The sequence below is a fragment of the Nelumbo nucifera genome, chromosome 7, assembly GCF_055504915.1.
Source record: "Nelumbo nucifera cultivar China Antique chromosome 7, China Antique-T2T, whole genome shotgun sequence".
NCBI classification, from domain to species: Eukaryota; Viridiplantae; Streptophyta; class Magnoliopsida; order Proteales; family Nelumbonaceae; genus Nelumbo; species Nelumbo nucifera.
Window position 1 is genome coordinate 8245917 of NC_142655.1, and position 23907 is coordinate 8269823.

At 37.1% G+C, this 23907-nt stretch overlaps 2 protein-coding genes across 4 annotated transcripts; both read right to left on the reverse strand.

The window, feature by feature from the left end:
• Positions 1 to 1131: 1131 nt before the first annotated feature.
• On the reverse strand, positions 1132 to 4681 carry LOC104613413 (serine carboxypeptidase-like 40). Of its 2 annotated transcripts, none has more exons than XM_010281210.3 (8): positions 4234 to 4681; positions 3656 to 3763; positions 3290 to 3525; positions 2921 to 3181; positions 2638 to 2756; positions 2450 to 2542; positions 1956 to 2061; positions 1132 to 1470 (listed from the first exon to the last, which is right to left on the reverse strand). In XM_010281210.3, exons 1-8 carry the CDS (start codon positions 4601 to 4603, stop codon positions 1321 to 1323), a joined length of 1443 nt encoding a protein of 480 aa, XP_010279512.1. In that variant the 5' UTR covers positions 4604 to 4681; the 3' UTR covers positions 1132 to 1320. The 2 variants fall into 2 exon arrangements, with proteins under 2 accessions (XP_010279512.1, XP_010279511.1); XM_010281209.3 differs by having other exon boundaries at positions 3290 to 3564.
• An 8674-nt stretch (positions 4682 to 13355) lies between these two features.
• Positions 13356 to 19390, reverse strand: LOC104613414 (serine carboxypeptidase-like 40). 2 transcript variants are annotated; one of them, XR_016078731.1, is made up of 8 exons: positions 18914 to 19389; positions 18328 to 18435; positions 17850 to 18124; positions 16275 to 16529; positions 16024 to 16142; positions 15823 to 15929; positions 14876 to 14981; positions 13356 to 13698 (listed from the first exon to the last, which is right to left on the reverse strand). XR_016078731.1 is itself a non-coding variant. In XM_010281212.3 (8 exons), the coding sequence occupies exons 1-8, from the start codon at positions 19281 to 19283 to the stop codon at positions 13552 to 13554; spliced, it is 1476 nt and encodes a 491-aa protein (XP_010279514.1). In that variant the 5' UTR covers positions 19284 to 19390; the 3' UTR covers positions 13356 to 13551. The 2 variants fall into 2 exon arrangements, 1 of the variants encoding a protein (XP_010279514.1); XM_010281212.3 differs by having other exon boundaries at positions 15823 to 15918; positions 18914 to 19390.
• Positions 19391 to 23907: the final 4517 nt, after the last annotated feature.

Consider the following 23907-nt stretch of genomic DNA (forward strand, 5'->3'; position numbering starts at 1 on the left):
TATTTGTAACTATTTATCAGAAAGTTCAGAAAGATGTTTGCAATTAATAAAGTTAAAAGAAGGTTTCAACAACCATAAAAAACTTGAGGGGATGCTTCAATAATTTATCCTAATACTAAAACAAGAATACTAGTTGGAATATGATGTTGTTTATTGAAGGGATTGGATTGAGGATGCCAGATTGCTATAGTTGTGGTTTCGGGTACGTTAAGTAGCAGACCTTTGAAAGATCAGACCCATTATTGGATTTGGATGAATCCCATCTAGAGATGAAATGATCCACCGAGAGTGAGAAAAAATTAAGGGATATACGTGGTCCACTATTGTTTAGATAATCTGATTGATTAATGCCTCACACCTTGAGAGGTTCCAACTTCCAAAAATTGAAATTGGACGTCCAATCGCCATCAAATGTTTGCTTAGAGAACACGTTTAGGATAAGAAAATCAAGTTCAATTAATCTCCCAGCCCCACGTAGGACTCAGTACTGAATGGTTGGCCCTCGACACCGGTTTCAGAAACAGCCGCTACTATACCTACCGCTTTACAAGAATATAGAAAAGGAACTAAATGTGAATAAGGCATGTTTTGTGGGAAGCCCATGCGAATTCAAAACAAGTGGGACCGGACAAGGGCTATTCTCAATGCACAGAACAGAAGCAATGGCTGTTGGAACCGGTTGTTGAGACCTTATGTTGGAAGGGAGTAGCCAGGGGGACCCAGGGAGCCATGGCCCATTGGCCCCCCTATACTCCAGAAATCACCATTTATAAATATTTTTTGTATATAAATTTTTTCTTCCCCCATTTCCCATTCTAATGGGTTGGCCTTCTTATGGCCATCTATATTTATTCCCCCCTCTCTCCAATTCATTTTTGTATATAAAATTTCTGACTCCGCCCTGTATGTAACTTGGGATCATTTGTTCCTTTCTTTTACTCATAATTTGCAATTCTCTCATTGTGTTGAAACAAGCCAAATTTGAAATTAAGTCAGGGTCCCTTTTGTTATCAATGTTTTGGAGGTGAAATGAGGATTCTTAATTAATTGTGAATCGGAAGTACTTAACCTATTCATCACCATGATTATTAGTTATTAAATGAAAGAAAAATCTATAATGCTGGCAAGACATAAAATGGAAAATTCTGGATGAATTGGTAATGGTTGAACTGGACTGACTGGACGGTCTAACCATCCGACCTCTGCTGAGATAACATTGATTAAATGGCAGAAGTATAATTGAGGACACTACAAATAATATATTCATGATTTCAAATAATATTTGGGTAGTTTTGGCTTCTTTGCTTTCTATAAGGTGCTTCAGGCATTGCGGGGGAGGGGCTTTCCATGAAGGAAGTAGTTAACAAGTGTAAGTGCTCTCAGTGGCTGGTAGCTTGGGACCTCGTGACCTGCTCCTCTCACTGTAGCGAACGTTAAGCCACCCTTGTACACAACAGTGTATCCACCAACCTGTTACCACCGAGTGAAATGCCACATCTACATATATCATCATATATATGGTTTTGGTTTTACATGAAAAGTTGAAAACTGAGGGGCGGATTTCAGTAATTAAATCCACATATTCCCATTATAAGAAGATGATTTGCCCCCAGAGATCTCCAAGCCCAGAAGTCAATCAAGTGATCTGATCTGAACCATCCAAAAAGATGGCTTTATGAGGGCTTAGAAGATCTGCTTGGTGGGGTACATTAATTCATAAGAAAGTTTTCTATGGCCCAATAGTCCTGGATAATGTCTAAAGATACCCATTTGTGTTTGGGCTCAAGCCCAACACTCAGTGCACTTGAAAACCTGGCCTAGCTAATGAGCTGGCTCAGGTCCTTTTAATTTGCATGAAGATAATAATTTATTAATAAAAACAGACAGATAGAGAGAGAGAGAGAGAGAGAGAGAGAGAGAGAGAGTCTATTATAAGGTGATTAGGAAAACATTACCTCACGTTTTGTGTACCAAGGATACCATGACGTATTTACTTGAAGTTGAAGCTTATTCAGAGAATATCTGGTTGAAGTTACAGGAACTCTACCATCTACGTCGCCACTGCAATTCATACAGTGAGAACCATGATAAGTGATGCAAATACCATTTTAGCAGGAATTATCAACTGAGTTGAGTGGGTTATGTTTCTTAAATTGTGACATCATTGATGGTTCACAAAAATACAAAAACCGAAGGTCTAGACCAATGCTTTAGTATGCCAATCTTTATCATCGGATGCATGGTTTCAGACATTCAGTGGTAATTCATCCAGTTCCATTTGAATCCTCATGAAGAATCAAGTGAAACCATTTTTGATTTAGAGGATATAGGTTATAATTAAGATGAGGCCCAGTCAATTTGATTCAAATCCTCAAAATTCATGCTATATATGTTCTGTTCATGATTAGATCCTAATGATTTTCAAGGGAAAAATAGGAAACTACTTAACCTGAACACCAAAACGCGAATTCCATTATCCATAAACTCCTGTAGAAGGTAAACAACTGTTGATGGACTGTCATTCCATTTAGTGAGTACATCGCTGCGATTTTTATGAATTCTATTAAAATGCTGAAGTTGTGAGAAGAATGATGAAAACATGCAAGCTAAGTAGAGGGATTCCTTCCTGTTACTTACCTGCAGGGTTGCCAATCATATTTGAGCTTGGTGATATTGGCATGAAGAGCTTCTTGGACATCTGGCTGGTTTAAGTAAGCAACGACATAATTATCGCTGCATGGATCGAAGTTCATGAGCTGCAAAACAACAAGCAATCTGTCTGAGTCAGTAAAACTTTCATATAAGATTCTTAAAGAGATGAAATTCTTTTGAGAAATCTTCGTTGTTTAATTGCCTTTTCAAATTTTGTTCCAAGGAACTAACCACCAATTCAGCTGTTATTTTGTAAAGCTAATCTTACCGAGGCCTTTTTGGGTTTCTCTGTCAGGTTGGAGGAGAAGCACTGGGAGCCATAGATGTTGTAGATATCTATTAAGACCTCATTCATAAAAGCTTCATTAGTACTGTTAATGCATTCGTCACTCCATTCAAGCTCACTCTCACTGAAATTGCAGTATTTGTTGATTGCTATGTTGGTTTCATCTGAAGACAGAGCATGGGTCCAAGCATAATCATACATGCCCTTCTGGTCAGTTTCGTCATTGATCACTGCATTGCCAATCTGCAATATATGCATAGACAACAAAATATGTAAAGATGTAAATTGATTCTTTAATGGCTCTGAATGATACTTGTGTAACCCAGTCTGAGAGAGAGAGAGAGAGAGTACCATGATCCCTTTGAGATTGATGATGTTGTTCTGCTCAATCTTATTATGCTGAAGAATGGTATGAGCAAATTGGGGAACATAATGGCCGGCATAGCTCTCTCCAGCTATATAGAAATCTCTAGTCTTGTACTCAGGAAATCTCTCTAACCAATTTACCAAGAAGACATAGTTATCTTCAGCTGTACTTTGATCTCCTCTTGTAGCATAATCAGATGTCCTGTTTGAGTAAGAAAAGCCTACACCAGCAGGAGACTCCAAGAACAAAACATTGACCACTATTAAAAACAAGAAAGAAGAGAGGAAATTAAGATCATTGTGAATGACTCAACCTCTATCAAGGGAAAAAAAGATTGAAACATTCTCAACCTCTATTCCATGAATATCGATTTTCGTAGAGTGTTTTGCCATCACTGTGAACTCTGAATGGACCAAGCTCCTCCATTGCTCCATACCCAAGTGAAGAACACCCGGGACCTTGAAAGAGATGAAACACCAAAAACATTCAAATCTCTCTGATTTTGACTACTAATTACTACTAGAATTAACAACAAAAGCCATTATTTTTAAATCATTACTTATTAATCATAGAAGATTGAGGACATGAAAACAGATGAACTAACCATCAGCATTTTTGAACTACCAAAGAAGTATCAATACAATAATAATAACAAGAATGATTGATTGTTAAAGAAATGGTTCACATTCTTTTCACATAGAAAAGCAAGGTTGGTTCAAAGAGGGGCCCCACTCCCCACCTCGTTTTGACATGAAATGAGGGACCCCTCATCAGTCCCCACGCACACATGAAGAGCCCCCATTGCAGTCATTTTCATGTATTATAAGTTTTAGAACTACTGGTAGGAAAAATGGACCACACAGAAATGAAAAACCCATTTCAAAGAAAGGAAGAAAGAGAAGCAGAAGATTTAGATCGATCAAAATACCTCCATTAAGCCAAAGAAGTAGAGGTTTAGATTTGGGATCCTGAGCTTCAACAAAGTAATAGAAAAGAGCCCGACCAGCTGATTCATCGACCGTGACATAACCTCCATACTGCTTGAACCCAACAGGAGGCTGTCCGGGCAACCTCTCGATCATATCCTTCTCCTTCAATCCTTCCTGTGGAAGGACTTCAGCTTCATTTATGATTTGGGTCATCTTCATTTCATAACTACTGGTCAGGTCGATTCCAGCTTTGTTCTGAAGCTTCGCCTGATAGAGACGGGCAAGAGCATCTGCTTGCCTTCCATGGCTTTGAGCAACATAGCATGAGAGAGAGAGAAGAAAGCAAATAACAAGATCAACCTTCTTCATCTGCTATTCTCTTCTCTCAAGCTTCAATATGAGACAAGTTTCATCACAGAAGACAACTATTTATATATCTCAAAGTCTTCCTCACAACTAAACTTGATAAAATTTAGCTGTTAAATTTCACAATCTTTCCCACTAAAAGTTCCGATTTGTTGAACCGTTGAACCAAATTGTTTGTCCATATTCCGTGCAAACGGGTCGGGTCGGGTCGAATGTAAAGTTAGCACATTTCTAGTCGCTGTAACTGCCTCCCTCTTACTTATCAGCGGTTTCCTATTTCAAATCCTCTACAGTAACCGGAGGATACTGGACCAATCATGAACCAGAGCATCAGCCAGTCATGTGGGACCTTTTTACAGATCTGATGTTGTGTAACGTGATTGGATGACTGACCCAAGAGATGAACTAAAAATTGGTTACTTGGAATACTCCTCATCCATGCCAACTCTATATTATAAGAAGCAAGCAACAAGCTAACAACAGCCATGTCTCAGAATGTGTCTTCATACGGAGTCCAACAACCTCAAGAGTAAGAGATTCCATGATTTTCCGTATCCTTTGTGACCTATGAATTGCCATGTGGCAAATAATAATCATTAGGATCATTTAAACACCCCTATACTTTTACGGATTTATTTAAACCTATGCTATAATTTTTATTTTACTGAAACACCCTTGTAGTTGGCAATCTATTATTAAAAAGTTTTTGTTTTGTCATCTGAAAATAGCAACATGATCACCTAAACAGCTAAGCTGACTTGAAAATGTTTAAAGCCATGAACCCATATTTATTTATTCCAAAAGTATCCCTAATACTTCTTTTAATAGTAAACAAAAGTGACCAAATAAAATTAAATAGAGTGGTTGTTTATGTCTTATTAGGGACAAAAATGATATTTTTATTTTTGTTTTATTTTGATTAAATTTATTCAAATAGACATTAAGATCAAAACCATTATTTTTCACTATCATCTAATGAAAAACCCATTAAATAAATCCATTTCAAACTATAAGGGATGTTCTAGTAAACAACCCTAATCTTTTAGCCATGAGCCTGCAGCAATATTTCATTCTTATAATAATAATTTAGTCGGTTTTATGACCCCCACCGCAGATAAATCTTTAACCAAAAGCATGTTTTGGGCCCCCACCAAAATCCTGCTCGGTGTATCCATTAAGCAAGCATGAGAGATGGCAAAAAACCTGAGCCCAAGTCTAGGCTGTTACTTGTTAAAATGTTAATCCAACCCAATTATTTGACTTCTTTTACAATGGATGGACCTATGCTCGTGAAGAAGAGGTTTTTGGTGGGGGCCCATTGAACAGGTAGTTGATGACTTGATGATAAATTCCTCAAAAGCATGGTCTTGGGGCCCAATTCCCAGGGTTGGTTATGGAAGGGGCAGTGATATCCGATCTGTTTTGGGGGTTTGGCCGGATCTGTGAAATACCTCGTAGCTGTTATGGAGCGTATAATTCCAATTTCAATTAATAGAGAAAAAGAGTTGCAGATCTTCTCATCAAAATTCTAAAAACTCGAAGAAATTTGCTAGATTTAGAGAAACCACTCATGTTAGTTTGGCATGAACAGAGAGGTCTATTTCCAATGACTTTTCTTTACATGTGTCTGATGTTTGCTTGTTTTGGTTCAATCCACAAATTTATCACTTTATCAATTCATTTGTTTTGGAAAAACCCAGGTCCCGGTTCAGGAATTCTTTGGAAAATGACAAACTGGGTAATGGACTTTTCCTGGTATTTCTTTGCAAGGCACACTTGCTCTTTGAATTTCAACAGCTCAGAATTACCATCATATATACCATTTATAATTCTTGATCTGGTTGCTTCAAAGAGGATGACTTCTTATTGTGGCAGAATTTTGAATTACATTTCTTCTTTGGTAAAGTTTGTGTCATTCCCATTGGGAGTTGCAGAAAGACCAGATTTGATAGAATGAGAAGAGTGCTGATGAGATGGCACTGTCCTCAGGGTAAGAATCCATGTCTTCTATCACTTGTTTGGCTTGAAAATCCAGACAACAAAAAATATCAATTTCTCCTAAAGGGGTCTAGTTTCTTTTCCTCATCAATAATAATTCACATGAAATGTTTAGAGCTCCACAATTGATCCATTTGTCCCTTAAGCTGGACTTAATTAGTGCCTTGTCTGATGCTCTATACATGGATAACATGAAATTTGAGAGGGCACCCAATATAATGGCTCATTCATGGATGAACCAATCTCTTTCTCTCTCTCTCTTTGTTAAATGGATCATACCATAGCTCCATGGTTAGTATGAGGAAGATGGTTAAAGTCATGTGCTATATGCTATTTTAATTGGACCCATTAATGGTGGATACCAATCCTTGACATGGAATGTGTGGCCGTTTGAAGTTCACATCATAGGCGCTGTATATCATGACTGTCCTCCCATTACAATACTGCTCCTTCCAGGAAAGGAGCTCTTTGGTTTGGAAGTTGGCACTAATCGGGGACAAATGGAGTTGGTCACATGTTAAAGAGAGGATATGACCCACCATTTAATCTCTCTCCTCCCCCCTAAAATTAATGCTTATGTTCATTACAAATAAAATACAGGCCAAAATTAAAGCATGATCTTTGCAATTTATTGACATAGCTGAGAGAAAAAGATATTTTTTGATCTGATGTTCAGTTTTATGCATGGTTTTTAAAACCGGACTGGACTGGAAAAATTGGGAATCGGTCAGGTGATCGGTTCTGTTTTACCCCAAAATCGTTATTTTGTCAAAAACCATTGATTTGGTTAGTAAATCGCTGATCCAAGTGATCAAACAATTCGAAACGTCCAGTGATTTTGAAAGTTTTTATTTTTTGTCAGAACGGACTATTCATTCAATTCGAACGACCAGACTGTTCGACCCAAAAACCACACTTCTGATCGGTTCATTATCCGATTCAATTTTAAAAACTTTGATTTTATGTTTCATCTTTTTAGTGGGTTCTGTTTTTTTATTTCCTAGCTTTTCTGGTGGGCACACTACAAAGCAAGATGTCATCATAAAGGTTGAACAAAAATATGGGGATATGACATTGCAACCTCTTCCAGTCATCACTCCACTCCTCTACAATTAATTAATAAACCAACTTCTTTTCTTTTATTGGGATTGATTTAAAGTTTTGTTTGATCTTTATGAATCCTTCTTGATGTTGTATATATCTGTTCTCCTACGTAATTTCTATAAATAAATAAATAAATAAATAAATAAATGAAACAACGGTTCTCTTACGATTATAAACCTAACCATGTCTTCAGTTCTTTCTACAATTTTCTACAATTTGGTTTTAGTGATGTTAGTGGGTCGGGTTAAGTGATAAACCCGCCTTGACCCAACTAACAATGTTGGATTGGGTCGGGTTGGGTGGAGGTTGATCTGCACTAAATCCATCCCATTTATGTAATGCCACCGAAACATTTGTAAATAAAAAGAATTTACTGAATATAAAGGTATCAATATCATTAATGGAATGAGGTAGGCACAGGTCTGGTACCCCAATCGGAGGTGCAACTTGGGAAGATTGGGTCGGGTTGAAGGTGAACACAAGTAAGGTTGGGCTTAGTCACACGGTTGGATTTAAAAGAATTTATGAATATAATTTTTATCCATTTTATTGGGTTTTATAGCCCAATATAGGAATAAAATTGATTGAAAATATACACAAATATATGTATATATACATGTATATAATTAGAAAAAAAATATATAAATAAAATACATGTATTTATGTATGTATTTGGACAAGCTTGGATTGGATTGATCCGGGTTAGAATCAAACTCGAACCACCCAAGGTGTCAACCCAAATTTAAGTGAGGTCCGAGTGTTCAGCAGTCTGACATGCACAGGCTCAACTTGTGCAAGAACTCGTCCGTTTGGGCAGCAAGTTCAGGCGCCCTAGCCCTCACTTGCTTTCTCCGCAACCTTTCGCGCTCAAGCCGTTAAGTTGCAGTCCTACTCCCAATTTGTTTTATCAGATTGGGTCAGGTTTTTCTGCTTGGAGTGGCTTTTGAATTGGTTTCAGGTTGAGCAAAGCATGTAGCAAAATCCGGTCTGTTGGCATCCCTAAATTAGTAAATTATGGAAAGAGGCACGTCTCATATCCAAGAGGCCATTTCGTTTTCTTGGAAGCTTGTAAATAATGTCCTTATGCCAGTAGTATCATAAGAACAAAACAATCTTGTTTGGCCCCATTTTGTTTTGAGGGGCCAAATAATGTTGATTTTCACTTTCCAGGTACAACTCTATAATTGGATCCATATTCACATTTGATGGGTGTGGAAACAGTTTGCCTAGCCTACCTGACCCACATCCACGCCCATCTACAGATGGGTCAAGTTAGGCTAGGCGTGTAAAGGCCCAGTAAGCCGTGTCTCAGCGACAAAATAGTTGGACATTGCGTAGGTAGTTTGGTACTTGTCTGCTTTTGATGGTATGCCAACATGGTAGTATGCTCTGTTTATTATCCAGAGAGCCAGAATCAATCCTTCTCTTACCGGAGGGCTTCACAATGGTTAGGCCTCTCTCACTCTAAAAAAGGGGAGAAAAATAATTTCAATCCCAGAAATTAATCCCATTTTGGTTCTCACTTACTTTTTTTTTTTTAACTTGAGGCTCAGTTTAAAAAAGGTATAATTTCTAATATATACAATATAAATACATACAAAATAATATAAGTACAATGTTTTACCCTTTTCATATTTGTATTTATATTCCTTCCAAACAGTGCAAATACATATAAAATGATATAAACTATAAGGTTTTGTGGAATATAAATGAAAAATGCAGCTTGAAAGCTTCCATATAGAGATTAGAGAGTGGATTTCACTTTTAAAACAATCAACTCGCTTAAAAGAGTACGGGCCAATTTAAAGGCATAGCCTAGCTCAGGAAGGTCCACGGCCTGGTGGACATGCTGGGACCATTAGGCCTATTACTTAATATTATTGAATGCCAGGTCCACTACTCTGCTAGGCCTAGATTATTGCCCTTTTTGACCTGTGGCTGTGATGATGCTATGGAGTTGTCTATCACCGCTAAAGAGTGGTGCAGAATTCCAAAGCCTCACAATTTTTGCTAAAATAAGATAAAAGAGATATTAACCTCTTGATTCTCTTTTTTCATGCAGGGGTGTCAATGGATCGATTTTGGGTCATTCAAATCAAAATCAATTTGGATGGATTATTGAATCATACCAATTCGGCCTTAAGGTCCAAAGTGTTTATTGGATTGGATTCGACCTGATCCATCCGTAATCCATTATAGAAGATAAGAATATAAGTCTCGGGCTAAGATTTTTTTTTTTTTTTTTATTATTGCTAGGTAAATAAACTATATTATTATGGCAAAAGATTTATAGTCTTGGGTAGAAGTTTTTGCCCTCTGAGCTATGAGATGAGCAAGAATATTGAAGTTCCTATTTACATGACAGGTAGAAAATGAACTAAACTGGAGCAATAGAGCTTTGGTCTTCATCAAAAAACCAACGGCAAGACCAAAGAAGAAAGGCCTCCGGTCAATGTGCTAAGTTTGGAACTTGAAACCGATCTAAAATAAAACTAATTTGAATAAATTGAACGGTCCATACATTAAATTGATCCAAAATTTTCATCGAATTGGATTGAACCTGATTTATCTGTAATGGATTCATATTGGATCGGATTAAATTGGACCAAATCCAGTTCAATAGACATCCATACCTTCAGGTTTTCAAATGAACCCCATTGCCGTATCTTGAAGAGAACTTGGCAACTAGCAGAATGGAAACGCATCTCTTTGTATGAACCATGAAGAGGCGCTTCTTGTCAAATCCAAACTTATAATAGTGCACCAGATTTCTATATCACCTCTAATGTCAGGAACGAGTCAAATGTGATAGGTGCCATGAGTGGGCTTCTGCTTTCGCGTGACTGTGACTACTTAGGCCGAATATTCAGGCTTTATTTCAGGCAAGACTCCTGCATAACTTCCTGCACTCTCAATTACAGGGTGCCATGTCAGCATTCTTATGCAGATTTCCCATGTACCAATAGTAGGGGTGGCAATCTTGACCCTGACTCTTTTGTCCCATCCAACCACCCACTTCAAAACCCACCCATTTCAGGAGTGGGTCATATGGGTCAAGTTATCCAATAGGGTCAGGAAAAGAAGGTCAGGGTGGGTTGGGTCACGGGCACCCAATGGGTCGTGATGGGTTTTTATTTGCGAAGGTGTGGCTAACAAGCTTCTTCAGGTTCGATTTATGTCTACCAAAAACTGGGTTGCAAACATCCTTACCAAATGTCTCAATTATGATCATTTTGCCATTTTCCATTACAAGATTGACTGTTAGTCTGTTACTTCTGCCTTTATCAACTTGAGGGGGATGTTAAGGATACTCTAACTACTTAATTAGAGCACTCCAATAGAATCCATGAGAGCTCACATCTTGATTCTAACAAATTACAGATTTAAATAAGTCTTATTCGATCATTATGCATATAGAACATACGTTATTACTAAAAGTCTATTTATATATTGTTGTAAATAGAGAATAGGATACAATCGACCTCTCTTGACTAATTATGAGTGAGAACAATTTTACACAAACCTGTTTATAACAATTCGGCCGCTGGTATGATAACATTGATTGAATGACCAATTATTATTGAGGATAACATTTTGGATATAGAGGTAAAAAGAAAAAAAGATACTGCAAAGGTAATGGCAAAGATTGCGCTCTCTTCCATAATTTTTATTTATATTCAAGCTATTATTAAAAGTGGGAATGGGGTATTTGAGAGTTTTGGACTTTTTCTTAATCAAAATACCTATCTTTTCGAATTTGTTCCTTCTCTTTTGTGAGGATAGAAAATATAATTGGGATGCTACTTTTAAGTTCATTCAATTACCTGCCATTAAGTTTTATATTTGAGTTATTAACTCTCATTCTCTCTATAGTTTTTATTTATATTTAGGCTAGTATTAAAAGTGGAAATGAAGTTTGAGAGTTTTGGACTTTTTCTTAACTAAAATACTTCTCTTTTTGAATTCGGTCCCTCTCTTTTGTGAGGGTAGGAAATGTAATTTGAATGCTACTTTTCAGTTGATTCAACTCCCAATCATTAAGTTTCATATTTAAGGTATTAATCCTCATTCTTTCTCATTGAATCCTATATTTGAGGTGTTTTTTGTTTTCATCATAAATTCACTAGTTAAATCCATACATAATAATTTTAATGGTATAAAACCCATATTTTTAAATCTAACTTGAAAACAAAAGCATTTAAACCTATTTAATTTAAATGGGTCAAACCTCGATGTCATAATTATGGAAAAATCTATGATGCCAGAAAGATATCATACTGGAAGAACTTTGACCAATCAAAATGATGAATGAATTTTGGTAAATACCATCTAATTGATTAACACTTTATGATATCTGTTGATTGGTCACAAGTTTTTTGGATATCATGACTTTCCAATAGCATGGTTGAACCCCACAAATAAATAAGTAAAAATATAAAAAGTTACAAAAAATAAAGAAAAATTTAAACTCATCTTTAAGTATTGTATACTCATCATAATAAACAAAAGTATGTATGATAAATAAGAAGTATTTTTATTAATCATGAAAATAGAATACAAAATTTAAAACTGAACTGGGAATGTAACCATTTTCTTATTGGATGGTGGGTTAGTAGCTCAACCATTTGGGTCAAATGGGTAAACCCACGATTCATAATAAAATAATACATATTTAAAAAAATAGAAAGTTAGAAATGCAAACATAGAGAAAGGTATAGAAATTTTGTAAAAAATATTTGGACAAATTTATAATATTGCATATTCATCGTATTAAATAAAAATAAATATGAAAAATAAGAAACTGTCTTTTAATGAAAGAAATAGAATGCAAAATTTAAAATAAATCTAAAAGAAAATAGGTTTTCCATCCAGGTACTAACACTTAGATTAGGCCGGATGGCTGGACCATGAAAATCAGGAGCTAGTGGATATTTTGGTTCTTTGGAACCCCAGTTTTTCAAATTTCTAAAAAATTGGATGATCTGTTGAAAATTGAGAACTGATATGCATTATTTTTTTAACATTAGTTTTTCAAATTTCTGAAAAATTGGATGACTTGTTCAAGAACTGGTTTGAACCATTGGAAACCATATAGGTTTCAATGATCCGACCAGTTTTGGATGACCAGTCCAAGTCATTAATTTATTATAAATTATAAAACATCCGACCAATTTTTGTATATAATGTGACGGGTCATCAGGTTGAACCAATGGTTAGGCCTGCCATTTAACCCATGACTTAGAAGGCATTCCGGTTTCATGTCCAATCCAAATCTTACAATATTGAAAATATATGAGAAAAAAATGAGAATTAATGTTATTAATAATCAAAATGGCTAAAAATACAAAGAAAATAGAAAAAGAGAATTAATGTATCCCAGTCAAATTGATTAGTGGTTCAACAAGTGAGGTTTTTCACAAGAGGTGGTATGGGCTGAAAGTTGAAACAAACTAAAAAGTTTGTCAAAATCACATGTTAATCAATCTGGCTATCGAATTCAATTGCATGCCGAGAGACACTAATAAACAAAAGAAGATCTGAAATTAGGTATTTAGTTTTTTTTTTTTGGATAAATTTTTGAAATACTTGTCATGAACAGTGGGATGATATTTTATTTTGGTCATGCATCAACGCATTCATCACTACAACATTATAAAATGCAACAGATCCATCACAACAATATGCTTTGAATACTTGTGTCTCTGTTACATCATTTTGATAAAAAAATACTAAAATTATTAGTATTCAAATTGCCACACATAATGCATATATAAATTTACTAGTAGGAGGATTTCAAATACTTGGTTTTTATTGGCTCCATTGCTTCTAAGGTGCATTAGGGAAATGCTTTAAAGTGAGGGAAGGGGCTTTCCATGGAGGAAGTACTTAACAAGGTCAAGTGCCCTCAGTGGCTGGTAGCTTGGGACCTCATGACCTGCTCCTCTTACTGTAGAAAATGTTAGGCCACCCTTGTACACGACAGTGTATCCACCAACCTATGACCAACAAGTGAAATGCCAACTCTAGATAAGAGATCTCCAAGTTCAAAAGTCACTCAAATAAGGGTGTCCATTGTACAGTCCAAACCGCATAATCGAACTGAATCAAACTGAACTTACATGCAATTTGGTTCGGTTTTCATTTCAAAACGATGCTAGTTTGAAAAGTAGGGGTGGTGTTATTTGGGCTTTCTAATTGGGTCCAGCCCAATAGAATCATAAAATGTTCTAAACCGTATTAAAAGCCCAATAGAATCATAAAATTGTCCAAACTATATTACTGATTTAGTCTGAGATCATAAAATTTTCCAGACAATAATTTACTGATTTAATCTGAGATCTCCAAACTTCATGGAACCTGCAGTCAGCAATGTCTGAAACTCTGCTTTCTAATTCCATTATTTTATATATATATAGATATATAATTTCATATATTATATTATGTATATAAGTGATATAGGCATAATTGATCACCCCATTGGATGATGACACGTGATACACCCTAAAGATAATCTCGTCACCTCGACCTCACCTAAGGGCAACACTGTAACCTTTTGGGGTCATTACTGCAACGACATTTACTACAGGCGTTATGATCTCAGCTGAACTCTCTTCCCCACGTATTAATTATGGAGTAACGCTCAGCCACTAGGATCTCGCCCGAGTAACCATTGCATTCATGACCTTGATTCATAGGATCGTTACCTTTCGCCCACTGCTAGGCCCCTGGGCAACTCCGACTATAAAAGGGCATCACTCAGACTCTTGCACATTACTCATCTTACTATGACCTCAACTATCTTATAACCTTCGGCTAATTTGATCGTCGGAATTCTCACTCCTAAGACTACTCCGAGGACCTTTAATGTCTTTTGGGTCTTTGCAAGTGGGACTCTCGACCACTTGACTTCATAAATTATTAAGCTGCCCTTAACTCCAAATTTAGCAAAAATAACAAGTTTATATACCGATCAAATTCTGATGTTGCCAAATCCCATCCGAATTTGGACCGAGATCACAATCCTAATTCAAGCTATCTGATTTGAACCATCCAAAAGATGGTCATTATGGGGCTAGAAGATCTGATTAGTAGGTTATTAATTCCTTGAACAAAAGAGGAAAGTGGGATATATAATAAACCAAGCCCATTATAAGAGGATTGAGAAAACATTACCTCATTGTTTGTGTACCAAGGATACCATGACGTATTTACTAGAAGTTGAAGCTTATTCAGAGAATATTTGGTTGAAGTTACAGGAACTCTACCATCTACGTCGCCACTGCAATAAATATAATGAGAACTTAAGAAATATTCTGACAAAGGTAGAATGAGAATATTTTAAATGACATGTGTCAGTAAATTTTAAATGACATATTTTAAAGTTCGATTATACTCCCAAAGATCAAGGGTTTTTACTGTTTAGTTTATCCTTAGAAATTATAATTTTATCGTACAATTGGGTGTAGGTGCTAGCTTGGAATTGATGTCAATTTACAGATGAATATAAATATTATAGGTGGAGGCATTTATAATTATGAATTATTATAGATATACAGTTTAATTCAGAATTCTTATGATCCAACATTTCTTATATTTGCACAACACCCACCATCTTCACAGTGTTCGATTGATACAAGACTTGTTGGTATTAGGTACTTTGACAGTATGATTATGTACAGTTTAAAGCCTCGTATTTTGTATTTTATAAACCTATATTTATATTGTACATATTTGTATTATTACTCTTCCCAAACTGAGTTTGGAAGGAATAGAAATACAAATACCTACAGTGCAAAACCTATTATTTCTTATTTATTATATGCTTCAGTAATTCATCTTGTTCTGTTTGGACCTTCATGAAGAATCAAGTGGAACCCTTTTGATATAGATCTAGGGGACAAGTTGAAGACACATCAATTGGACCCAGATCGATCGTCAAAATTGCTTAGATCCTATTAATTTTTAAAGGAAATAAGGCTCAGTTTGGAAGGAGTACAAAAGCAAATATGTAGAGTACAAAACCTTATATTTTGTATGTTTTGTATGCATTTGCACAGTATATATTTACATTTTGCATTTATACTCCTTCCAAACCGAGCCTAAGGAAACTTCTTCTTTACCTGAAAACCAAAACCCGAATTCCTTCAGCCATGAGCTCCTGTAAGAGGGGAAGAACTGTTGATGCACTGTCTGACCAGTTGCTGTATATTTCGTGGCTGCGGTTTTTCTGATTTCCGTTAAAAAGCTCAAGTTGTGGAAAGAAGAAAGAGAAGAACAAATGATCAGCACAATTAAGTACTGGTTTCCTTTCTGTTACTTACTTGCAGGGTCGCCATTTATATTTGAGTTTGGTGATATTGGCATGAAGAGCCTCTTGGACATCTGGATGGTTTAAGTAAGCAATCACATAATAATCGCTGCATGGATCGAATTTCATGAGCTGCAAATTAAAACAAGCAGTCTGTTTAATTGTCTTTCCAAATATTGTTCAAAGGAACTAACAACCAAGTACCAACAGTCTTCATTGGATATATAACAATGAAGACTGTTGTACAAGTACAACCAATCTTACCGAGGCCATTTTGGGTTTTTCTGTAAGATTGGAAGAGAAACACAGGGGGCCATAGATGTTGTAGATATCAATAAAGCCCACATTCATCTCAGCTTCAATGAGACTGTTCAAGCATTTTTCACTCAATTTGGTGGCATTGAAATTGCAGTATGTGTTGATTGCCTTGTTGGTTTCATCGGAAGATAGAGCATGGGTCCAAACATAATCATACATGCCCTTCATGTCAGTTTCATCGTTGAGCACTGCATTTCCGATCTGCAATTTTTGCAAAGACAACAGATCATGTAAACTGTAAATTGATTGCCTAATGGCTCTTTATAGTAGGGGTGTCAATGGACCGGTTTCGGGTTGGACTCCGTCCGATTAGAAGTGTTATGGACGGATTTGGATGTTCCTAAAATTGATATGGACTCAGACCGGTCCGAACATGAATCATCCATTCATAGAATGGACCGAAAGTGGACAAGGTCAAAAGTTCGAACAAGCCCGCTGTCCGTTCATATGGAAACTTTTGAAACCTAGTTCAGTGCCTCCGTTGATTGTTGAAAGACGACACGTACGTATTGAGAGGCTGTTGTCCGTTGATTGTTGTTATTATTTCATAGTGACCACTGTGGATTCTTACGAAGTGTGAGTAGGGAAAACATTTTCTGAGGAAAACATTTAATTTGGACTGGATTGGGTCCAATCCGGTCCATTGGCATTTCAATTGGACTGGACTAGATCCGGTTTATATGGGGTTTGGATTGGATTTGGTCCAGCCCATTTATAAATGGACCAATGTTGGACTGGACCAGATTTGTTATGGATGCATTCGAGGGAAAGGTTTACTGCCGCCGCCGGCAGCAGCAATAAGGAGCGGGCCCATACGACAGCTCATCAGGGGACCCACACTTATCTTGCCACAACAGCTCTGCTCGCCAACTCGCCGCCAGCTTACATTATCCCTCATCCCTTATCCTTATCTTATCTTATGTTCTTAGCAAGTGTTCTGTTTGCCACAAGAAGTAGGAGTTTGTTCACCATTAGAAGTAGGAGTTTGAGTTTGATTTAGAGAGGGATTATCCTAGCCTAGCCGAATACATCAAGGAGCTCCCTCTTGTAATCTCCTATTTAAGGAGGCTATGAATTGGAATAAAGCATTCAACTTTCCCAGTTAAGAAGAGAGCAAGGAGAGTTCGGGTGGTCTCTTGGACAAATCACCCACTAGGAAATCACAATAGGGTCTGTGCGCAAGGGAAGGTCCCGTGGACCGACCCGTGACGAGATCCTACGCCCAGGCCCATAACATCTTGGTATCAGAGCCTACCGTCATGGGGGAACAGGAGCCGCTGTCTTCCAGGGTCCACGAGCTGGAGCATAGGCTCACTGAAACCAGCATGGAGGTTCGTGAAGTCAAGGATGGTGTCTGGGAGCTGCGACGCCTGCTAGAAACGTTCCTCTCCAACAAAGAAAGAAGTTATGAGGGAACCGCCACCACCAACAGCCCTACTATATAGTATATACTACTTGTGTCGTAATAACCCACAAGAATATTAAGAATATTTGTCTGAGAGAGAGAGAGAGAGAGAGTACCATGATCCCTTTGAGATTGATGGTGTTGTTTGGTGCAATCTTGTTATGCAGCAGAATGGTATGAGCAAGTTGAGGAACATAGTGGCCAGCATAGCTCTCTCCAGCTATATAGAAATCCCTGGTCTTGTATTCTGGGAATCTCTCCAACCAATTCACCAAGAAAACATAGTTATCTTGGGCTGTGTTTCCATCTCCTCTTGTATTGTAATCAGATGTCTTGTTCGAGTATGAAAACCCTACCCCCGCTGGAGACTCCAAGAACACCACATTGGCCACTACAAAGAAAAAAAAAAGCCAGAAAGAAGAAAAACAAAACGAAATTCAAGATCAAGATTACCATGCATCTTCTACGTACCAAGGGAAAAAGATGCCTGCAGCTATGACCCATGCAGTAGCTGAATGGATCTCTTGATTCCCCTGTACGTAATACCAAAACAAAACAAAAGGGAAAAAGATTGTAAATAAAATACTACTCGACCTCTATTCCATGAATAATGATTCTCGTAGAGTGTTTTGCCGTCACTGTGAACACGGAACGGACCAAGCTCCACCATTGCTCCATATCCAAATGAAGAACAACCGGGGCCTTGAAACAGATCAAATACACCAAAAAACATTGAAACTACTCTCATATCGATTACGTATTTATTACTACTAGAATTAACATCAAATTTCATTATTATTCTTATTATTGCAATACTACTTATAAATAAATAATAATTAACATTATAATTAGTATTAAAGGATTAAGGTTACATATTAAATCACCACCAACAATTTGAACTACTACCAATGAAATACCCATAATATAGTAACAAAGAAGTATTAATAAATGACTCACATATTCTTTCTTCTTACATATAGAAGCAAGCTAAGATTGGTTTCACATTGGCACCCCACGGAGATAGGCAGGGATCCGTATATAAGCCCCCACCCTCCAAACCCTTTTAAGAGTCATTAATTTCCATGTCTTACGAGTTTGACAATTACAAGAAAAATGGAGCATATAACTGAAACATCCATAATTTGGAAGAAAGAGGAGAGGAAGATTAAGATCAAAGTACCTCCATTGAGCCAAAGAAGTAGAGGTTTGGACTTGGCATCCTGAGCTTCAGCAAAGTAATAGAAAAGAGCCCGCCCGGCTGATTCATCGACCGTGACATAACCTCCATACTGCTTGAACCCAACAGGGGGCTGTCCAGGCAACCTCTCTATCATATCCTTCTCCTTCAACCCTTCCTGTGGAAGGACTTTTGCTTCAGTAATGATTTGGGTCATCTTCATCTCATCACTGGTCAAGTCGATACCAGCTATTTTTCCCTGAAGCTTCTTCTTGTAAAGATTGGCAAGTGCATTTGCTTGACTTGCATGGCTTTGGGCAACAAAGCATGAGAGATAGATCAGAAGAAAGTAAATAACAAGACCAACCTTCATCTTCTATTCTCAATTCTCTCAAGCTTCAATATGAGACGTTTGCATAAGAGAGAGCTATTAATAAATATATGTTTCAAAGTCTTTTTGGTTCAAGTTTCAAAGTCTCCTCAGTCCTCACCATTAAATCCGACCGATTTATTAGCTGTTTCATTTCACAATAATTCCCACTAAAAGTCCATGTACAACCATCCACAACCACAAGTTTTGTTGCTGAACCGCGTTTAACCAAGTTTTTGTCAAAATATTCAGTGCGTATGGGATGGGGTTGGATGTCTCATCCAAGTCAGATTGGAAATTTTTTAACAGGAAACCTCTACGAGGCTTCTGTGTTAGAGTAGTCAAGCAGAATCGAAAGTGGAGGGTCTCACATTTTATGAACTGACAGCAAAAAATAATATCTAAATGATTAATTCTAAAGGGCAAATCATTCTCAATCAAGTGAGACTTGAAACTTTAGAAGAAATCTTATATAGAGTGGTTTGGGGTTTTAGAAATGTTTAGAAGAACATTCCGTGAAATTAACTGATGAATGCTCAGCTCCAACAATGGGGATTGGGGTTCGGGAAAACAAGGGTTAGGGGGCTAACGTAATTACTTGGTTGGATAGTGTCTATAATTTACCCTTTTATCTTGGGTCACTTATTAACACGCCTCCAACTCCAATGCTTAATCATAGTTACCAAAACACCCCTGTAATTTGCAAATCATTAAGATTTAAGACACCCTTTAATTTGCAGTCGAGTCATCTATTGTTCTATCTTCTATCCATCAAAAACCATTATTTTCTTTTCTTTTTTGATGACTCTAAAAATTAGTGAAAAAGCATGGACCTAAAACTTTTCCTCCCCAAAATGCCCATAACTGTTTCCATATTAATTGTTATGATTTTGGCAAATTATAGCTTATTACCATACAACTCTCTTGTTTGATATGGTATGCATTCCTCGTTAGCTCAAAAGTTCACGTGTTTAAGCTTAACTTAAGTTTCATATAAAAAATAAAAATCATATATACTTTTTCAAAAAGGGTCAAAGTAGTAGAGACATCGTTTCAGTTTTTCATTTTTCCTTTTTTATTTATTGGCAAAATCGTTAAGTTATTTGTTAAAGAGGAAAAGCAATAAGTATAGGAGGTGTCTTATATATATAAATGACCTTTTTGTTTTGTTTATTCACATCCTCACATCCTCTAAAGTAATCAGAGAATATTGAAGTGGATGGCTTGATTCAAGTGATGACTCCTATTAAATTGTTACAAATCACTTTTTGGATGTTAAAAGCCATTTCATCCAAAATTCAAAAACTTATACAAAACCAAGGATGTCCCACTTAAACTTGAAAAGTGATTCTACAGACCCAAAGAATTTTGAACAATCAAAATTAAAACCCCTTGTAAATTGTGATGAACGCGATGAAAAAGCAATTAAGCAAAAACAGTCAATGTGACCTATGAGTTGCCACCACGTGGCAAAGAAATAATTCATTATATAAGAATCTGGTTTTAGGCTTTTAGCCTTAGACCCAGAACAGCCAATGTCATTCTTGTCATACTACTTGAGTCTGTTTTATGGCTCCCACCGCGGATTGCAGATTATTCCTTAAGAAACAAGGAAATAAATCAGGTATTTGGGGGCCATGTTTATCTCTAACAACGATAGAAATATCATAATTAAGCCCACGTCTACGCGTCTAAGCTGTTACTTGTTTTATTCATCCTTTTTCAAAGCTGTTAGTTTTGTTGGACCAAGTCCAAATGGAAGTTCATTGGACTTGTTTTAGCGTGGAAAGCAACTTTAGTGTGGGCCCTTTTGAAGAGGAAATTGATGAATTCCTCAAAAGCTTGTTGTTGAATAATTGTATTGTTAATTTGGCTGGATCTGTGGAAAGAATAATTCCAGTTAGTAGGAAAGACAACTGCAGAGACCCTCGACCACATTAATATTCTAACAACTGAAAGCAATTTGCTAGACCTAGAAAAACCACTCATCGTGTATAAAGGTCTATTTTCGTTGATTTTCATACAATACTTGTATTTTAACACAGATGAATGGAAGCGATTATTGACTTGTTCTAAATCTTCAAATCTAAGTTGATATCAGAACATCCGATCCAAAATTTTCCATGGCTCAAAGAATAACCCATCTGCAAGAGAAAGAGAGCTTAACCCAACAATCACTTTGCTACCCAGTAATATCTCTCATTATTTTCCTGTAAGACTCAATGGGAGCAACTATAATCTCGAAATTTGGTTTGTGAGCCCTGTCAACTTGGCAAGTCCAAGCGTCTTACTCTACCAACTTGAGCAAGTCGTAGCACAATTCCTCTTCAGTTAACATTATTCTCTGACGTTTGGGGGCCTGTTCTCCTAACGTCCTATGAAGGCTACCGCTATTATGTGTTATTTTTAGATGATTACAGCAAGTATGTTTGCATTTTACCATTGCTTCACAAATTGGATGTGCTGTTTACTTTCATTCAATTTAAGAATATGGTAGAATGTTTCTTTGATTACAACATCAAATGTCTTCAATTTCTCAATTTCTTCAAAGTGAAGAAATTTCACATCGGGTATCTTGCCCTCGTACCCACGAGCAAAATTGGTGCTTCATAAAGGAAACACCCTCACATTGTAAATCCCAAACTACTAACTCATCTTTGTCTACTTCACAAATCTCTTTATGGGCTTAAACAGACTCCGCGGGCCTGGTTTCAGCGGCTCTCGAATCATCTTCTCACTATGGGTTCTTTTGGTTCTAAAACTGATACCTCTCTCTAGATTTACAACTCCAATGGCCTTATCATGTATGTATTGGTTTACGTAGATGACATTCTTGTCCTGGGGAATGATACATGTACTACCACAACTCTCATTGAGGAGCTTTCTCGCCATTTTGCACTCAAGGACCTCGGCTCAATCCCTTATTTCTTAGGTGTGGAGGCCCATGATAGTGATGCTAGTCTTCATTTGTGCCAAAAAAAATAAAATAAAATACATTGCTAAGTTACTTCACCGCACTCATATGGATGGTTCGAAGCCCATCTCCACACCATTTTGCATGTCCACCTTTACACCTAAGCATTATCTTCCTGATGCTACAGAATACGGCGTAGCATAGTAGGAGCATTACAATATCTTCTCATCATCATGCGACCTAATATCACCTTTGTTGTTAATCATCTCTGTCAACACATGCATCTCCCAACAGAGGTGGATTGGTTTTCCATTAAGAGAGTACTCTGCTACCTGAAACACACCATAGATTATGGGCTCATCATCAAGCCCTTGTCTACTTATCTTCTACAAGCGTACTCTGATTCCGATTGGGAGGGCCCCCTGAGGATCGGAAATCAACCACTGGGTATGCTGTCTTCCTCGGAGATAACCTTATTTCTTGGTGCTCCAAGAAACAGAAAGCTATTGCGCGTTCTTCCACTGAAGCGGAATACTGAGCCCTTGCCACAACTGTTGCTGAAGTTACTTGGTTACAATCATTATCATTATTGGAGGAACTTGGACACTTTCTTCCCCATCCTCCGATTGTCTGGTGTGACAACCTCAGTGCAACTTACCTCACAGGAAATCCCATTTTTCACTCCTTCCCGGAACCTAATTGTTCGGTACATACCTACAGTCGATCAAACTGCTAACATCTTCGCCAAAGGGCTATCTCCAACTTGTTTTTTGACCATGAGAGAAACTGAATGCTGTTCCTGCCCCCGTTCAGTTTGCGGGGGCATATTGACCAATCTAAATCAGCGTCAATTACACGTGAGACTTCAGCACATAACACGTGATAAAAAATGGAAGATGGAATCGTTTCTGGAAAGTCGATCTCCATCTGTTGTTAATTCCTCTGACTGTATTCTGTACAGCTGTATCTTGTATTTGAAATTCAAATTTCATACAATACTTGTATTTTAATACAGATGAATGAAAGTGATTATTGAGTTCTTTTCAATCCTCAAATCTAAGTAGAAGAAATAAACATAAAAAAATTCTTGCAAAAATAATGGAGTTTATTTCTAGTTAGATTATAAAAAAAAAAAAAAAATGCTCGGATATCCCGATTATTTTTGAAGCTAGGAAGTCAGTAAGAAAAAAGATCACAATGAGACAGTCATTAAAAGTTAAAAATAGATTACAAGGGTGGAAAGCCAATACCCTTTGGAAGGATGGCAAGACCACCCTGATAAAATCTATGACAAGTTCCACCCCTTTCCACTTAATGGTCCATTACTAGTTATCTAAGGATGTTCTTTTCTGATATATTGACAAAATCCAGAGAAGCTTCTTCTAGGGAGATAAAAAGAAGAAAGAAATTATGGAACCATCTCCATAAACCCAAGATGGGAGGTCTAGGATTAAGAAAAGCAAAGCTTGCTTGGCGAAGCTAGGCTGGAGAGTTTTGGCCCAGAAAAGTAACTGGTTAAAGTAATAAGAATAAAGTTGGCTTCTTCTAAGGTACCCAAAATCTAGACTGTCCCTTGTATGGCGAGGCATTTTGAATGGTAGGTCTTCTATTAATGGGTCTGAGATGGAGAGTTGGCTCAGACAGATAATTGGATTGGGCTGGGTGGTCAGACCAATCCACTTGAATAAGTTGGACCGTAATCCAAAAGTGGAG

Excerpts from the sequence above, each read along its gene's own strand:
- LOC104613413 (XM_010281209.3), bottom strand. The coding sequence starts at position 4,603 with ATGAAGAAGGTTGATCTTGTTATTTGCTTTCTTCTCTCTCTCTCATGC. Across the intron at positions 3,182-3,289 it reads TCAATCTCAAAGGGATCATG|ATTGGCAATGCAGTGATCAA; the intron begins GTACTCTCTCTC and ends CATATATTGCAG. Across the intron at positions 2,757-2,920 it reads AGAAACCCAAAAAGGCCTCG|CTCATGAACTTCGATCCATG; the intron begins GTAAGATTAGCT and ends GTTGTTTTGCAG.
- LOC104613414 (XM_010281212.3), bottom strand. The coding sequence starts at position 19,283 with ATGAAGGTTGGTCTTGTTATTTACTTTCTTCTGATCTATCTCTCATGC. Across the intron at positions 18,436-18,913 it reads ACTTCTTTGGCTCAATGGAG|GCCCCGGTTGTTCTTCATTT; the intron begins GTACTTTGATCT and ends ATCTGTTTCAAG. Across the intron at positions 16,530-17,849 it reads TCAATCTCAAAGGGATCATG|ATCGGAAATGCAGTGCTCAA; the intron begins GTACTCTCTCTC and ends CAAAAATTGCAG.